The sequence below is a fragment of the Podarcis melisellensis genome, assembly GCF_964234715.1.
Source record: "Podarcis melisellensis genome assembly, chromosome: 13".
Classification (NCBI taxonomy): Eukaryota; Metazoa; Chordata; class Lepidosauria; order Squamata; family Lacertidae; genus Podarcis; species Podarcis melisellensis.
Genome location: NC_138545.1, coordinates 51,632,329 through 51,648,774, shown reverse-complemented (window position 1 = coordinate 51,648,774; position 16,446 = coordinate 51,632,329). Strand labels below are relative to the sequence as shown.

Genomic DNA, 16,446 nt, shown 5'->3' with positions numbered 1-16,446 from the left:
TAGAGACATCACCTTGCCAACAAAGGTTCATATAGTTAAAGCTATGGTTTTCCCAGTAGTGCTGTATGGAAGTGAGAGCTGGACCATAAAGAAGGCTGATCGCCGAAGAATTGATGCTTTTGAATTATGGTGCTGGAGGAGACTCTTGAGAGTCCCAGGGACTGCAAGAAGATCAAACCTCTCCATTCTGAAGGAAATCAGCCCTGAGTGCTCACTGGAAGGACAGATCGTGAAGCTGAGGCTCCAGTACTTTGGCCACCTCATGAGAAGAGAAGACTCCCTGGAAAAGACCCTGCTGTTGGGAAAGATGGAGGGCACAAGGAGAAGGGGGCGACAGAGGATGAGATGGTTGGATAGTGTTTTCGAGGTTACCAGCATGAGTTTGACCAAACTGCGGGAGGCAGTGAAGGACAGAGGTGCCTGGCGTTCTCTGGTCCATGGGGTCACGAAGAGTCGGACACGACTAAACGACTAAACAACAAAAACAACAACAATTTTAATTGCAGTTTCCTGCAACAATAATATAGAAACACTAAGCTACTTTTCAGGGCATACATGACCCATGCTTTCTCAACCACAATACCCCTCCTGCAATACAAATGGTGGATTTTATTTGCATTTGTAAGGCAATTGTATTTTAATGTTTACATACTTGAGGAAAAAACACAAGATGTTTTTCAAGAAAAAGAGCCTGCTACAACCTTTTGCTTTTTGATGGACATGCTGCTTGGAATTCTTAAGTGTTTTCTCTTGGCAATATTCTCATCTCCATAAGAAAAGCAATAGTTCAAAATTAGCCATGAAATCCTTTCAAAATGAGCCAGTCTTTCTCCAATATCTGAATCCAGAGAAATCTCTAGAGAGACATGCACCAAAACAGACCCCAAAACAGCTTCCCTACCAATCAGGAAGTACGGTATTTTTCGCTCTATAAGACAACAAGAGAAAACAAGGAAATTGCAACACCAGTTGCCCTCCTTCCTTGTTTTGTCAGCGAATCATTTCCCCTGCTCTTCACCTCACAAGTGCAAGCAACATCAGATCAGCATAGTTAATCATATAGTACTACAATATTCCAAATCCAACAAAGCAGAAGCGCTGATGTACTGTTTGAGAAATTGGTTTTTGTTTCCTTTTGTTAATTACAATATTTCCTTGTCCTGTGGTTCAAGTATGCACTAATGTTTTATTACTTTTAGGTACACGCCTCTTGATTACGCCTTGCTGGGAGCTCATCATGAAGTAATTCAGTTCATGTTGGAGCACAGTGCGCTATCCATAGCTGCCATACAGGACATCGCAGCTGTAAAAATCCAGGCCGTCTATAAAGGATACAAAGTTAGGAAAGCTTTCCAAGATAGGAAAAATCTTTTAATGAAGCACGAGCAGCTGAGGAAGGATGCCGCTGCCAAGTAAGTGGCACTCATGTGCAAAAAAACCCCCAACAAATAACCTCTTTAAAATGAAGTAATCCCTGAATACCATTGTACAGAAAATCTGCTATTTCTGCTGTTGCTTTTTCCTGTAGGTTTTCTCTCTTTGGCTTTGGATTTATTATTTTAAAACAGGGGTCAGCAAACTTTTTTAGCAGGGATCTGGTCCCCCGTCCCTCAGACCTTGTGGGGGGCCGGACTATATTTTGGAAAAAATAATAATGAACTATTTCCTATGCTCCACAAATAACCCAGAGATGCATTTTAAATAAAAGGGCACATTCTACTCATGTAAAACATGCTGATTCCTGGACCGCCCGTGGGCCAGATTTAGAAGGCGATTGGGCCAGATCCGGCCCCCAGGCCTTAGTTTCCCTACCCATGCTTTAAAAGGATAGGCATAAGGAGGAGACAACAAGAAGCAAGTTAAAAGCTACAGCAGCAAATAATGAGATGGTTGAAAAGGAATGCCTCTGTAGAATTAGTGGAATAGAACACTAGGAGTGCCAGAAAGCTTTAGGAATGGGGAGTAAAATAATATTAACAAACTAATAGATAACATCAACTCCACCTGTAGATATGAACTTTTGAAATAACTGCACCTATGTCTGTTACTTACACATTTTATTAATTTTAATAATACTGTATATACTCAAGTATAAGCCGACCTGAATATAAGCTGAGGCACCTAATTTTACCACAAAAAACTGGGGAAACTTATTGACTTGAGTATAAGCCGGTTCACCACACCACACCACAAACCTGTTGGTGGCAGCAGTGGCAGAGGAAGAACAAGCAGCCAGAAAGGGCTGCTTTCGGACTGCTCGTTCCTCCTCCGACTGGGGCAAAGGTGGAGGAGGAGGAAGGAGCGGGCCAAAAGGGCTCCTTTCTCGCTGCTCGTCCCTCTGCTGCCACCTCTGCCACTCACAAGAACAGGCATAGGAGCCGCGATTGGGAGAGGTGCAGCGCAGTGCAGTGCCTCTCCCAACCGCGGCTCCTGTGCCTGCCCTTGCGAAATATGCTGGAAAAGTCGGCTTACACTTGAGTATATACGGTAAGTATTTTTACTCATTATTAGCCTTCACTCTGACTTAAGGTTGTTTTGTTATCTGTAATATTGGATTGTGGACATTGGGCATGTTCCCACATTTTCTTTTGCTACGAGGTGACTTTTGAGCCACTGAAGATCCACAGAAATAGACTCATCTTATGCTTTGGCATCCCTAGCTTCCCTAGCATCTAGGCAAGGACAGCAACAATAAAGGAAAGTTTGCTGGAAATAATGCATCTGAATTCAGTGAAGCTGTTGAGTTAGAATTCTTTAACAGATTTTGATACTGTTGTATTGTGACTCACTAGACACTAGGAGTAACACAATACAGAAACTATCTTTTCCATGTTGAATATTTACAGTAGCCTTCCATGACGCGGGTGGGGCTGTGGGTTAAACCACAGAGCCTAGGACTTGCTAATCAGAAGGTTGGCGGTTCGAATCCCCACGACGGAGTGAGCTCCCATTGCTCGGTCCCTGCTCCTGCCAACCTAGCAGTTTGAAAGCATGTCAAAGTGCAAGTAGATAAATAGGAACCGCTCCGGCAGGAAGGTAAATGGTGTTTCCGTGTGCTGCTCTGGTTCACCAGAAGTGGCTTAGTCATGCTGGCCACATGACCCGGAAGCTGTCTGCGGACAAACACCGGCTCCCTCGGCCTATAGAGCGAGATGAGCGCCGCAACCCCAGAGTCGGTCACGACTGGACCTAATGGCCAGGGGTACCTTTACCTTTACTTTACTTCCATGAGTTTCAGGGTTCAGTTCTGAAGCAGAGAGGCAGAGGTTCTCCACACAGTTTAGAACTTTGCATAGACAGGCTTCTCACTCATCCAGTGCACCTTCATGGGTACAGGAGGCTCTCCAGGCCTTTGTCCTGAAGCCTGTGGGCATGTAAATTGGGTAATGATCAGGGCCACACGATAGGCAATATTCTCCCGCTCATCCTCCATAGTTACACATAAGCAAACAGAATGCCCAAAATAGGCCTATAATCTTGTTCCAGTTTAGCAGCAGGGGCCTCTAGCCCTGGGAATGCGTCATGCCCAGTCTGTTTGGGTATCTTATTTAATGATGACTTGCACAGTAATGTGACGTACCTACTACAGTAGTACCTCAGGTTACATACCCTTCAGGTTACAGACGCTTCAGGTTACAGACTCCGCTAACCCAGAAATAGCACCTCGGGTTAAGAACTTTGCTTCAGGATGAGAACAGAAATCATGCTCCGGTGGTGCGGCGGCAGCAGGAGGCCCCATTAGCTAAAGTGGTGCTTCAGGTTAAGAACAGTTTCAGGTTAAGAACGGACCTTCGGAACGAATTAAGTACTTAACCCGAGGTACCACTGTACAGCTATTTCTTGCATCGGGCCTACTTGATCATTCCCCCACACAAACCAGGCGATGATTGCTTGGTTGTGTGTACATGGGGGGGTATGGAGAGGGGGGGGGAGAGAGAGAGAATATCACAAACACACCTCGACTGAGGCTACTGTTTTCCTATTTCATGTTTCTGTTAAAGAGGCTCTAGCTCACAAAAGCTTGTAGCAAAATACTAATTATTTGTGGGCTTTAAGAAGCCACGTGACTCTTCGTTGTGTTGAATTGCTCTGTTAGCCAGCCTGCCAGATGGACTCTGGAGTGACAAGGCTAAGGCTTCTACTGCCGCTGAATGTACCTTGCTTGTCTTGTTTCCTTTATGGAATGATGAGGGGAGCCCTCGTCTGTGTGCCTCTTTGAAAGAGAAGGAAATAATTGTGCTGTGAATAGCAAGGCCTGATTTATCAGATCAAAATGGCAGACGGATCTATACTGGGCCCGAGACAGACACCCATATGCTTTCTGTTTGGTGATACTATTATTTGAGAATGAGCCACTTCTGTCAGTGCCAAAGGCTGACTGCTGAAGTGCCTCAACCTGCCCAGAGTACAGTCTGTGGCTCCATCAGCAGCTCTTCATGCACCCAGATTCAATCAGCTGCTTGATAAGATAGCAATGACAGATAAAATTCAGGCTTTTCCTTGACACCTTGTACTGACTTCACCTCTTGCTGTTACTTGTGAGTCACAACAACCGATAAAGGCATGCCACATAACTAGCCTGTCATTTATCAGCAGTCTACAACCCATGTCGCAGCATTAAAAGTTTAAAATATCAGGGCTACGTGTCCATTTTATAGTCTTTTTTTTTTTACTGCAGCTAGGTTTTTTTTGGTCATGGTGCATAATTTATTAATTTAAATGAAAATATTAATATGTGAGCATCTCGACGTAGGATGATATATGAAACAATAGCATCAAAATATACAATATAGTGAAAACCAGAATACAATCAAGTCATCAAAATTTACTTAAGAACTGCAAATTATGTACGTTTTGCCTGAAGCGGGGGGGGGGGGGGGTTCCAGAATGTGAGTGCTACCAGATAAAGTGCTACCAAAGAAGGATAATCCACAATAGGCAGAGTGCCCAATTCCCAGACACAGGAACCACCCACCCACAAGATTCACCTTCTGTTTCCTGGCTCCGGTCCAGCCCACCAGTAGATTACTGGTCCAGAACCTGCATTAACACCCCTGACTCAGATGATACAGAGAACAAGGGGAATACTGGTGATACTGTCCTCCCAAGTTTCCTAACGACTGTCTCATATAGTAGATGTTAAATAGCATTGAGAACAAGATGGCGCCTCGTGGCACCCGAAAGCACAGTCACCCAAAATCTCTAAAGCTGATGGTGAGAACCAAAGAGGGTTCATCTTCCTGCTGAGTTCTCAGCAGCAGTATTGAACTGAGAACAGAGGAGCAATCCTGCACCTTCTCTCTCCTTTTCCAGGCTTCTTTTTAAAAAGGAAACATCTCTTTGTTTTCCCGCATTGCTCCTGGCCTTTCATAATTTTCTTACCGGTTAGGGGGGCAAGTCAGGACAGGGAAGGTAAAATGTGTAAGGCCCTTTAGTTTTTCCCTTGTAATTCAATAGTGTAATTCCCTTGCTAAATAATGCTAAATTACTTTACAGGGTTGTTCATCCACTAGAGGAAAAGTGCGGTACAAGAGGGATTCTTGTTTGTTCGTTGTAAATTCTCCTGTTTCCAGGAGTGCCTTTCATTTTAATACTGTGCTTCAGGCAATTTTAATGAACAGTATAAACTATTGCTTATAGGAAACGTGAGGAGGAAAACAGAAGGAAAGCCACAGAGCTGCAGAAAGAAATGCGGAACTCCAGGTCCAGCAAGGGCCAAGTTCAGCAGCAGTTCACTTCTGAGACAGAGAAGAGTCCCTTGAGACTTCAGGTGGCGCAAGGCTGCACCCAGCAAGGGGACGATGCCCTTGGTAAAAGGCCTCCCTCTGGCAGCCTGTGTCAAACCCAAACAGGGAAGCTCAAGAGAAACTCGGCCACAGCCTTGCCAAACAAAGTGACTAGCAAGAACAAACATCACTCCGAAGAGCTGTTTGGCGAAGATCAAAAAAAGGAAATGGGTTTGTAATCTCAGTGTTGTTGTTGTTGTCGTCATTATTTATTAAATTTATATATTTGATTTGTTTCTTTATATTTCTATGCTGCTTTTCATTCAAATCAATCCCAAAGCGGCTTACAAGCAATAAATAACAACAGCATGATAGAACATAATAGAACATCACAAGTAGTGCATAAATCATATAGAATAATTAACAAATCATCATATACTGCCCTTCTTCTGAAGATTATAGGGTGGTTTACAGTATAAAACCACAAAATCCATAATATAACATCACCAACAAACAGCACACCCCCCAGACACATTAAGAAGGCCATAGATAACCAGCCAAAGGGGGAAGAGGAATGTTTTTGTCTGGTGCCTAAAGATGATGATGATGATAATAATAATAATAACAACAACAATAACAATAATAATAATAATTTATTATTTGTACCCCGCCCATCTGGCTGGGTTTCCCCAGCCACTCTGGGCAGCTTTCACAGAGACCAAAAATACACTAAAATGTCACACATTAAAAACTTCCCTGAACATGGCTTCCTTAAGATGTCTTCTGAATGTCAGGTAGTTGTTTATCGCTTTGACATCTGATGGGAGGGCGCTCCACAGGGCGGGCGCCACTACCGAGATATGCACAGAAGGTGCCTGCTGAATCTCCCTGGGGAGAGCTGTCCACAAGTGGGGAGCCACCACAAAAGGCCCGTTCCCATGTTGCCATCCTCCGGGCCTCCCATTGATAAGGGCTGGTTGCCATTGAGTAAGGGATGGGCAGTCTAAGAGCAGCTCAGTCACTGTCTGGCCAATGAGTTTTTGAGGCTCAGGATTAGGGTAGACTCGTGGGTGTAGCCCAGATTTGTTAGGGGAGGCAGGCTTTATGTTGTGGGGGGAGAGAACATCAGTTAAGTATATTTATTGATTTACTTGATTTGGGGGGGACGGCTGACCCCAGCCCCCCCTGGCTATGCCCATGGGCAGAGTCCACTGCTTTATAGGATCAGCTGAAAAATGATTGGGCTGTTGTGTCACCTGACCAGTGCAATGCCATCCCCTGGTCTTCTGCAGCACTTGTGTTGTAGCACAGCAGAGAGGAGACCAACAGCTCCCCACTCCAACAAGGTGCCTGGTGTCATGGGTGGCTAGTCTCCAGTTTCAAGACTTCCGCTTCATTGCTTTGCTACCTTAATATCAAAAGAGGGTGAAATTCACTCCTGGCATCTCCAGAAGAATGGATCTCCTTTTCATAATTTTGTGAGCTTCCCTTGCAAAGGATGTTCCTTTATTGGGGGAGATACAAGCTAGGGGGTGATTTTTTTGACCAGGAAACTTTGTATGTATATGCTCAATAAGTGCCATAACAATTATATAATTGTTTAATTAATTATATAATTAATGAAACTATAATTACATTTCGTAAGCTCTTATTGAATAGAATAAGGAGAATATGTGGTTGCATGAATAAGTTCTGTATTGAATAGTTTTGATAATGTACTTTGTTCCATGAACTATTAGATCTGCAAGTAACATTATCAATGAGTATGAATTAAATTCTTAGCAAAAAGCTGTACATAAAACAGATTTAACCTTTTGAATGCTTTGTTCTCTAACTCCCATGGTCTTTTTATTTTAGTTAGTTACGAAACATTTAAACAATGTTTTAATTTTAAAACTGGGTCTCCTACCTTGACTTCCAAAAATGATTCCCCTTGAATACAATTAAGCTTTTACATTTATCCTAACTGTATTGTGTCTCTGTATTCGTCAATCTGACTAACTGCTTTTAGGAAATTAGAATTATTTAAATTATTATTTATCTTTGTCTCCCAAGAAGTATCCAGGGAAAACAGCAAATGCAAGACTGTCTGCGCCCCTTCCCGTTCCAGTAGAGAAAATGATGGGCAGCAAGTTGTATCTGCTAGCTCAAGCAAGAATGGTAAAAAGCACAAGGAGCCTACTGTGAGAGCAAATGCCACCTTCACGCATGCCAGGAAAAGGCATGACTCTAGCGCTAAAGCTGCCTCTTCTGGGGAAAGATCAGAAAATCCAAGTCAGTCATTAAACAACAGTATAGACCATTGTGAAGAAACAGGAGTTTGGGTTCAGAATAGTAAATGCACCGATGGAAGCACAAGGAATTCAAGACACTCTGAGATGGCCCTTAAAGGCACCCCACAGCAGCAGAAGGCAAAAAGCAAAGATGATGAGAAATGGTCCCGAGCTGGGTTCATCAGACCTGGGAGTGCCAAAGTGAGAGGCGTGAATATCAGAAAGGACCTTTCAAGTGCTGCTGTTACACAAACTGGTAAGGTGGCAAATAACAAAGTCTGTCCTTTGCTGGTCAATGATGCAAGGACTGCAAAGCTGACACCCAGCAGACGGGCACTGGACAATGGCCATGGAGACAGTGCAAAACCCAGCAGGCAAGCTCTAACGGCACCCAGGAATTCAGAACATCAATTGCACTTTCTTCACTACAAGAGCCCAGCTACCGAACCTGTCCCCTCAGAGGTCTTGAAGCAAGTAATTGAGAAGGAAAGGGCAAGAAAGGAGCTCTTCCAAAAGAAGAACTGTGCTGCTGAAATAATTCAACGGGCTTGGAGAAGGTACTCATATATTTTGCTTTATTACAAATATTTTTGACCCTTCATCAGTATAGATACAGAGAGGGATGCAGAACACAAAATGAAGGCAACCAACCAAAATGTAAAATAAAGAGTACACATTAAAATACACCATCAAACAAAGAAAGCAGTAAAAGCAACAGAGAATGTTGAACAATATCCAGCTTACAAAACTCAAAATGAGGGGACACTTGGCTTTTTCTTTTTGTTTAGCTGATTTCATTTTAATTACCACTTCTCATTTCATCAAGTCCTATACAGTTGTGGCTATACTTGAAGTTCTGGCTTTCTTTGATCAACATGAAGCCAAGCTTGCAGTTGATGTATCAAGGGCAGTGGACGGAGGCCTATTCAGTAGAAAAACAAGTGCTATGCCAGATGCATTAGTGCATCTCTTTTCATCCTCTAGCCACTTCATTTATTAAAAGGACTTGTCAGTGAAGGATGCATGACTCAAATATCCTCTTTCCATGTTTTCAGATATCATGTGAAAGGGGAACGTGCATCTAATACGTTTTTGAGACAGGACTTGCCCTTGTAAGAAGCCATGCTGGCTTTTGCTTCAGCAAGACTTGGTCTTCTATATGCTTGGTTATTTTATGTTTAACAATACTTTCCACCAGTTTTGCCAGAACAGATGTTAAGCTATATGGCCTATAATTTCCAGGATCCCCCTTTTTGTTATATGGGCTACTTTCCAGCCCTCAGGTATGGAGGTTGGATCTGGGGGATTAGTTACATATTTTTGTTAGAACATCAGCAATTTCATATTTGAGTTCTTAAAGAACTTTCAGGTGGATGCTATCCAGCTCCATTGATTTGTCAGTTTTAATTTTGTCTGTTATGCCTAAAACTTCCCTCATCACAATCGTCTGCCTAAGTTCTTAAGACTTGCCTCCTGCAAGTTAGTTCAGGCACTGGGATCTGTACAATATCTTCTGTTGACTCTCTGTTGCTGGTTGGCTGCAGCCGTTTTAGAAGAAGCCATGGCAGGAGTAGGGAGAGACCGTATTTTTCGCCCTATAGGACACACTTTTTCCCCTCCAAAAATGAAGGGGAAATGTGGGTGCATCCTATGGGGCAAATACAGGCTTCAGGAAGCTCTGTGCAACCCTCGGGAGACCAGCGCGAAGCCGTGTCGGCCTCCGGAGGGTCGCGGAGAGCTGCCTTCCCTCCCGGGCTCCATGCAGCTCTGCGCATCGCTCCGGAGCCCGGCGCCAAGCTGCCTGCATTAGGAAGCCTCAGCGCGCCTGGGCTTCGCACAGCTGTCCGCAAGCCTGGGGAGACCGGCGCGGCTCCCTAGGCTTGCGGATAGCAGGCTCTTCTGGGGGCTGGGGTCGGGGGAAGTTCGGGCTTCCCCCGCGCCAGCCCCATGCCTGGGGGGGGGAATAATTTTTTTTCTTTATTCCCCCCCCCAAAAAAAACCTAGGTGCGTCCTATAGTGCGAAAAATACGGTAACCGTTTCCATGGGGAATAAATGGAAATTGCTAGCTTATTTACATGAACGCTTGCCTAACAAATGATTTCCTGGGAGTGCGTTGTGCTCAGAAAGTGAGATCTGTGTGTATGCTCATGAACTAGTGGTGACAGACCTTGGGGACACAGTAGGTAGCACAGTGAAGATGTAGACCCATGAAAAAGGCAAATTCCTTGCTTTCCATTAGGAAAGCATCTGAAACTAAATCTCTTATCATACAATTTGATGGTGGACTAAGCTGGCCCGGGGGGGGGGGACCAGGGGCCAGCTGCTTTTTTTGTTCGATTTTATAACTTTATTCTAATATGGGACTTGTATGGGACTGGATAGAAGTATATAAAGTAGATAGAGAGAGTCCCCACCCCACCTCTTGCAACACTAGAACTCATGGACTTCCAAAGAAACTGAATGTTGGACGATTCGGAACAAATCCAAGGAATTGCTTCTTCACATAGTGCATAGCGATGGCCACCGACCTAGATGACTTGATAAGAGAATTTGACAAATTCATGGAGGAGAAGGATGCCATTGGCAGCCAGCCATGATGGCTCTGCTCTGCTCTGCCTCCACAGTTTGAGGCAGCAATACTTCCAAAGAAGTACTTCCTGCTGGAAGCCACAGGAGAGGAGAGGGCATGGGGCTTGAATTCTCCCTGTGGACATCTGTTAGGCCACTGTGAGAATAGTCTTGTGTCCCTAAAGTGACATTGTGGCATGCTGGCTAACCTAGAAGCAGCTAAGTTCATTCCTTGCAATCCAAACATGGGCCTATCAATAGATGAAACACACAGTTAATGTCTAAGTACGTGGTTTTTCCCTTCAAACTTCCTAGTCCCTGTTCTTTGCTGCCCTTGGTAATAATTTAATTGTAGCAAAGCAGATATAAAATGCATGCAAAACGAACACCAGGTCACAGAAAACAGCTATCAACATTATTTTACCACATCCCATCATAAATACAAAACTAATGGGTGATATAGATCCAGATCTTCACAAATCTATGTGTTGTCCAGTCCTTATTATTCATCTTTGCCTTTCCTCTGAGCTCAACAACTACCAAAATAAACTGAACTTCATGACCAATGTTTCCATGCAGGAGATTTAGCTCTTTTCAGTCCCAATCCACAATGCAAGCAGGAGTTGCCAGTTAGCTACAGTAGACATGTTGTGGTATAACAACTGAGTAAGGTGGCATGTATTTCTATTACTAAACATAATTAGCAGAGATTTATGACCATCGACAAAACCGAAATAATACTGTTTTAAGAAAAATAATGCAAATCACGTTTTGGCACTTTTAAAGACTAACGGGCTTCCTATGGCACAAATGTGGTTCGAAAGCTGAATCACCCAATAGATTGTAGATCAAAGGTCTGGGAGAAGAGCGCAGCATGGACCCCCCCCCCCAAATAAAGACCCTCAGGAGGTGGGACCTGCTAGGCTGTTAGTCTGATTGAGTTTTCCCCCTTTCTGGATTGGCGGTTCTTCGTAATTAAGGCAAAACATAAATATGTGCCTGGCAAGCTTAATGTTTGATGTTAGGTATATCAAATTAATGGATCTTATTATTTAACGCAGACCTTCCTTTGCTGAAGAAACCTCTTTATCCCACAAAAGGGATCCAATTAAGGGGAATTTTGTTTTCCCAGTTAATAATGAAGTGAAGAGGTTTATGGGAAACTTTAGGGTTGATAAGAGGACACTTAAAAATGAGCATTCCGCTCTCTCTTTTCTTCTTCCAGCTACCAGTTAAGGCGACAGTTTCTTCAGCTCTTTAGTGTCAAGCGGCTGTGCAAGGACAATGAAGACAAGTGGCAACAAGAAACAGCTGCCTTTTGCATTGAAGTTGCTTGGAGCAAGCAGCTGAGCCAAAGCCCTTTGAAATCAATTTCCTCCAGCAAAAACCTCAAGTCCACAAACAAAAGCAACTCAGGTTTAAACTCTACACAGAAGCCATCCACCTTGAAGCAGATATACGGTAGGAAAGCATTTTCTTGGGTACTTATTTTGAGGAGTTAAGGATTGCATTTGTTTGTGTCATACTCTCCAGTTAAAAATGTTGGAACATAATGCAACTTCAGCACCATCAGAAATGGATATATTTGTCCTGCAGATGTACACTATCTGAATATATTTGAAAGAGAGCTAGGAATCCACTGCCCACAGACTTCCCACAGCTCGCAGGAACCTCCTGCTCTTCACCCTGGCCATTTCCTGAGAAGTACATGGGCTTAAAAAAAAATACAAAGCCTCCATTGGTGCCAGTGGAAGCTTTTTAAAAACCTAACTGGAGTTCAGGGTGTTGGGAGGGTTTTTTTGAGAAATTAACTCTTCCCTGCCTCACACACTGAGACCCCCAACAACATAAAAACCCAAGCATCATTTAAGCTTTTTCTGTCTTCCTGTTCACGTGGCATTTTCAGAGGGCATTGCAGCGAGTCTTAAGAGTAAGGGTGGCAACAAAAAGGTTAATTGAGCACGCTAGCAGTTGTATTTACACTGTTCAGTTTTGTTATGTCCCCCTCTCTAAAGCTGAACAATAACTACAGTAGAACAAAGAGTGAAAAATGTAGAAATACAAGCACAAATGTTCACACTTGATTTGAAAACTTGTTCTTAAAGGGCGCTCTCAAGAGGGAAGAGTGTATCATCCAGTGAGACCTCCTTCTTCAAAATACAAGCTTTCTGAACTACAGATACTATCAGGTACCACTCGTTGGCCTAAAAATCAAAATTGTTGATAGCTGATGTATCCTTAATTAAATGTGATATATTTGGTTTAGAATCAGAATGGGCCAAACACCACCAGAAACAACTTCATTCCTTCGGTTTTATTGATCAGATCCATTCACTAGATTAGGGGGTGGACTTGCACTTTATTTATTTCTTGCTACAAAAGTTTGTAGATTTTGGATTAAACCAACAATCGGGAAACCTTCCTCAACAAAAGTTGGTCAGTTGATTATTTGGAATTGGGATGAACATTTCTTAACAATATGCTGTAGATGGCTGCAAATTACAGTGGTATTGTTCCTTATTATTAAATTGTAGTGTAGGGTATTAATTCATTTTGATGACGCTGAAATGTTGATCTCCCTTCTAGTTTTCACCCTCCCAGTTAACTTGCTGTGACTGGAGGCCTTTGTAATCTCAGAAAGGTTCTTTGTTGTGCCCTCCTGAATATAGCTTGGGGAGTTATCAAGTCTTTTCACCTGCCAACTTTCACACAGCCATCTATGCAAGACCTTAAAACTTCCTCAAATGTTAATTCATCTTGTGCCCCCCCCGTCTCCCCCGTGAGTTTTCCATACAGTCCAATTGTAGGCCTTGCAATTTCACGATGCATTTGCTTTTTCATAACTTGGTGATGAGTAAGACAGTGATAGGGATTTTGCCCAGTCTGTTCAGAACAGTACTTTCATTCACCAGATGGTGACTCAGGAAACTTTTGCCCTGTCTAAAGATGACGGTACATTTTCCTTTAAGCATGAGGTTTTTCAAAGAAGTTCAGAACTGTCAGCAACCAGAGCTATATAGGGTGTATCTGACACGTTTCTAGAGCGAATTTGATTCTACTTGATATGTGTCACAGAAGTGATCTAAAAGGTAAACCAGCATTCTCTTTAAAAGTAAGGCATCTTGTTGAGAAGTGGAAGAATTCAGTTGGTGTGTTAACTGCCAAAGGCAGGAGATAGGTAACAATAAAAATCCAGCTTAATTTTCTTTTAAACTTCTGCTAAGCTTGATTTGGAACATGCTTTCAAAGCCCAGACCTTGCAAGCATCCTTAGAAGGTAACTCAAGGTTCATAAGTATGTACTAAAAATTTACACATTTTTTACCTTTAATAGGATATATTGCAACTTGGCTATACTTAGCTTTCAACATTGAAAAAATATGGTTGTGTTTGTTGCCTTTCCAATACCTGTATACAGCACTTCTTACTGGGCAAAGGAGTAGTGACTCCTCAAGTGATAAAAATTTTCAAGGTGTAGTATAACTAATAGTGGTAAACAGTACTATTTTTCTAGAAAAGGGGTGCTGGAACTCACTATGAATGCCTCCCTTGTTCTCTTATAATGGCAGTGGCACCACCTTAGAGGTGCTGGAACTGAGTTTCAGCTGAAAAAAGCCCTAGTGGTAAATAAATGTTTTAAATAAAACTTTGCAGACGAGTATTATAATGGTAGTGTTTGAACACGATAGGCTAACCTAAAGAGCAAGCAGAAATAAATGTAGGTTCCTCAAGAATGGTTTTTGGTTGGATGAGGCAGCTTTAAGTAGCTCTGTCTACTGCTCAATACAAGTTCATTAATGAGAGAACTGTCAAGTATTTTCACTCCTCGTTGGCCAAACATACTAATTTGTAGTTGCTTTGCAGAAAATGGATTGCAGTACCTTTGCCTGCTGGAAAACAAAAGGAAATTTAGACCATTTTCATCCAGTACGAAACCTACAACAACAGTAAAAATGAAGCACACCAGATCAAGGCATGAAAGCAAGACTGACCTATAGCATAAGAGGAGAACCTATCAATTATATATGGACATATTAAAAATTACCTTTAATAGTATTTTCATCGTTGTATTCACCTAAGTGATCATAAACAGTTCCAGATTCTGAAAACTTCCACTCTTGAAAAACAATAAAATCCATTAAACTTTACATTATTGCAAACTTTCTGCTTACTGAGTGAACTAGCAACAACTAGAATGCTCCCACCGTCACCATATAAATAAAATGAAAAAACACACAACCAATTTTCTCAAGGTTTGAGTAGAATTCCTTTTTTAATCAGTAATATACAAGGCCCAAAAGGTTCACATCAGCCTGGCAGCTGAAATCCTCAATGATTTGCTCCTTCCTTCCAAGAGAGCCAACAGTACTCGAGACACCTTGCTCAAAAGCAGTCACAAGTCAGCAGTTCCACGCTGACAAATGAGGTCATTATCTTTTGTCAAACCACTGCATTCGCCAAAATATCCAACAGGTTTTGCAGCTCTGCTAGTTTGGACAACTCTGGCTTGAACTTTGTGAACGATGAAAATGAGCAAGGATGGCAAAATCTCAGGTTAATAATAAAAAGATAGTTAAGACAATCCTCGGTTTTATAAGAAAAATAATATGCAAAAGGACTTTTTTTTTACTACATACATCAAGAATAATGTGTTACAAAACTTGCCTGGGGCAGGAGTTGGGAGGCCACCCAATGAAACTGGCATTTCTCCACAATCTCTTCATTCACTCTAGCCAACGTAGTGCTCACTCTCCTCCAGAAGCAGCTTTTAAAATGCCCTATATCCCTTAAGGGGTAGAGCAAGAACCTTCCTGCACAGTTCTCTTCTGGCCTCTGCATTAGCAGCATCCCCGTGAAAGTTCCTCCCTGCACGCTTATGGGGCAGCTGCTATTTGCACTGGGAAGAAATCCCCCTTTGCAGCAGCTTCAGACAAGGGATTTTCCTCAGGATCACAGCAGGAGGGAAGTGGAAGCTTCCCCTCCAGGCCTGCTGCAATTTCAGAAGTTGTGAGTCTTACCAGCAGACACTTTCCACCTTTGAAACTCAAAGTCACATTTTACATCATGTATAGTTTGGCCCTTGGTGATGGCAGCAAGCTGCTCAGAGCCAGCTGCTTTTGAATTTTTGGTACAAATACAGGAAAAGTAGCTTTTTACATGAAAAAGTCTTTTTAATGAAATGTAACTTCAATTTCCACAGAAAATTGAGATTTTGCACTGAGACCTGCAATCATATGCAGTCGTTCTCTTCAATATACTGTGTCAGCTGCACCAGATCCCGGGGGATGTGTGGCTAAGTATATATTGTAATAGTAATGGAGGTCTGTCAGCCACTGGTCTTGAGCTTCGCCACTCTTCAATACCTAGAATCAGAAAATAGAGTTACTGCTTGGAATTTTTCAACATACCCTTGCTTCTGACTTTTTAAAATAAATATAGTTTTATTGATTTCCTATATATAACAATTACAAAAAGAGAGAGAAGGATACAAAAACAACCCCCCCCCTTGCCTTCCTCTTGGAATGATCAATCTAGTTAAGTTTGCCAGAGTCCCAATCTGTGATTTCGGTAGTTGGCATTCTTCGGGACTATCAGTAAAGTATTTTATAAAAGGATGCCATATTTCAACAAAATCGTCTACATCTTTTGTATTATTCAATGCATGTAATCTTTGTTAATTTTTCTGATACAGCAACAGCCCATACATTCTGTTTCCAATGGGAGGTAAGGTAAAAGGGTAAAGAACCCCTGGATGGTTAAGTCCAGTCACAAGGTGACTATGGGGTGTGGAACTCATTTTGCTTCATTTCGGCCTCAACTAGAGCCAGGGCTTTTTCGGCTGTGGCTCCGATCTGGTGGAACGCTCTGTCACAAGAGAC

General features: G+C 42.5%; 2 protein-coding genes across 5 annotated transcripts in view; one reads left to right on the top strand and one right to left on the bottom strand.

Annotated features, from left to right (window-relative positions):
• INVS (inversin) overlaps positions 1–14,727 on the top strand; it is a gene marked incomplete at its 5' end in the record, with an annotated part of 61,524 nt that extends 46,797 nt beyond the window's left edge. For 2 of the 3 annotated variants that reach the window (XM_081883855.1, XM_081883854.1), the window contains 6 exons: positions 1,200–1,412; positions 5,641–5,957; positions 7,782–8,556; positions 11,794–12,029; positions 12,674–12,757; positions 14,432–14,727. In XM_081883855.1, coding sequence (XP_081739981.1) covers positions 1,200–1,412; positions 5,641–5,957; positions 7,782–8,556; positions 11,794–12,029; positions 12,674–12,757; positions 14,432–14,565 — 1,759 coding nt within the window. In that variant the 3' untranslated portion in view covers positions 14,566–14,727. The remainder of the gene's footprint in view (positions 1–1,199; positions 1,413–5,640; positions 5,958–7,781; positions 8,557–11,793; positions 12,030–12,673; positions 12,758–14,431) is intronic. The other variant, XM_081883856.1, reaches the window with a different exon arrangement.
• A 990-nt stretch (positions 14,728–15,717) lies between these two features.
• TEX10 (testis expressed 10) overlaps positions 15,718–16,446 on the bottom strand; it is a 37,886-nt gene continuing 37,157 nt past the window's right edge. For both annotated transcript variants that reach the window (XM_081883917.1, XM_081883916.1), the window contains exon 15: positions 15,718–15,930. In XM_081883917.1, coding sequence (XP_081740043.1) covers positions 15,817–15,930 — 114 coding nt within the window. In that variant the 3' untranslated portion in view covers positions 15,718–15,816. The remainder of the gene's footprint in view (positions 15,931–16,446) is intronic.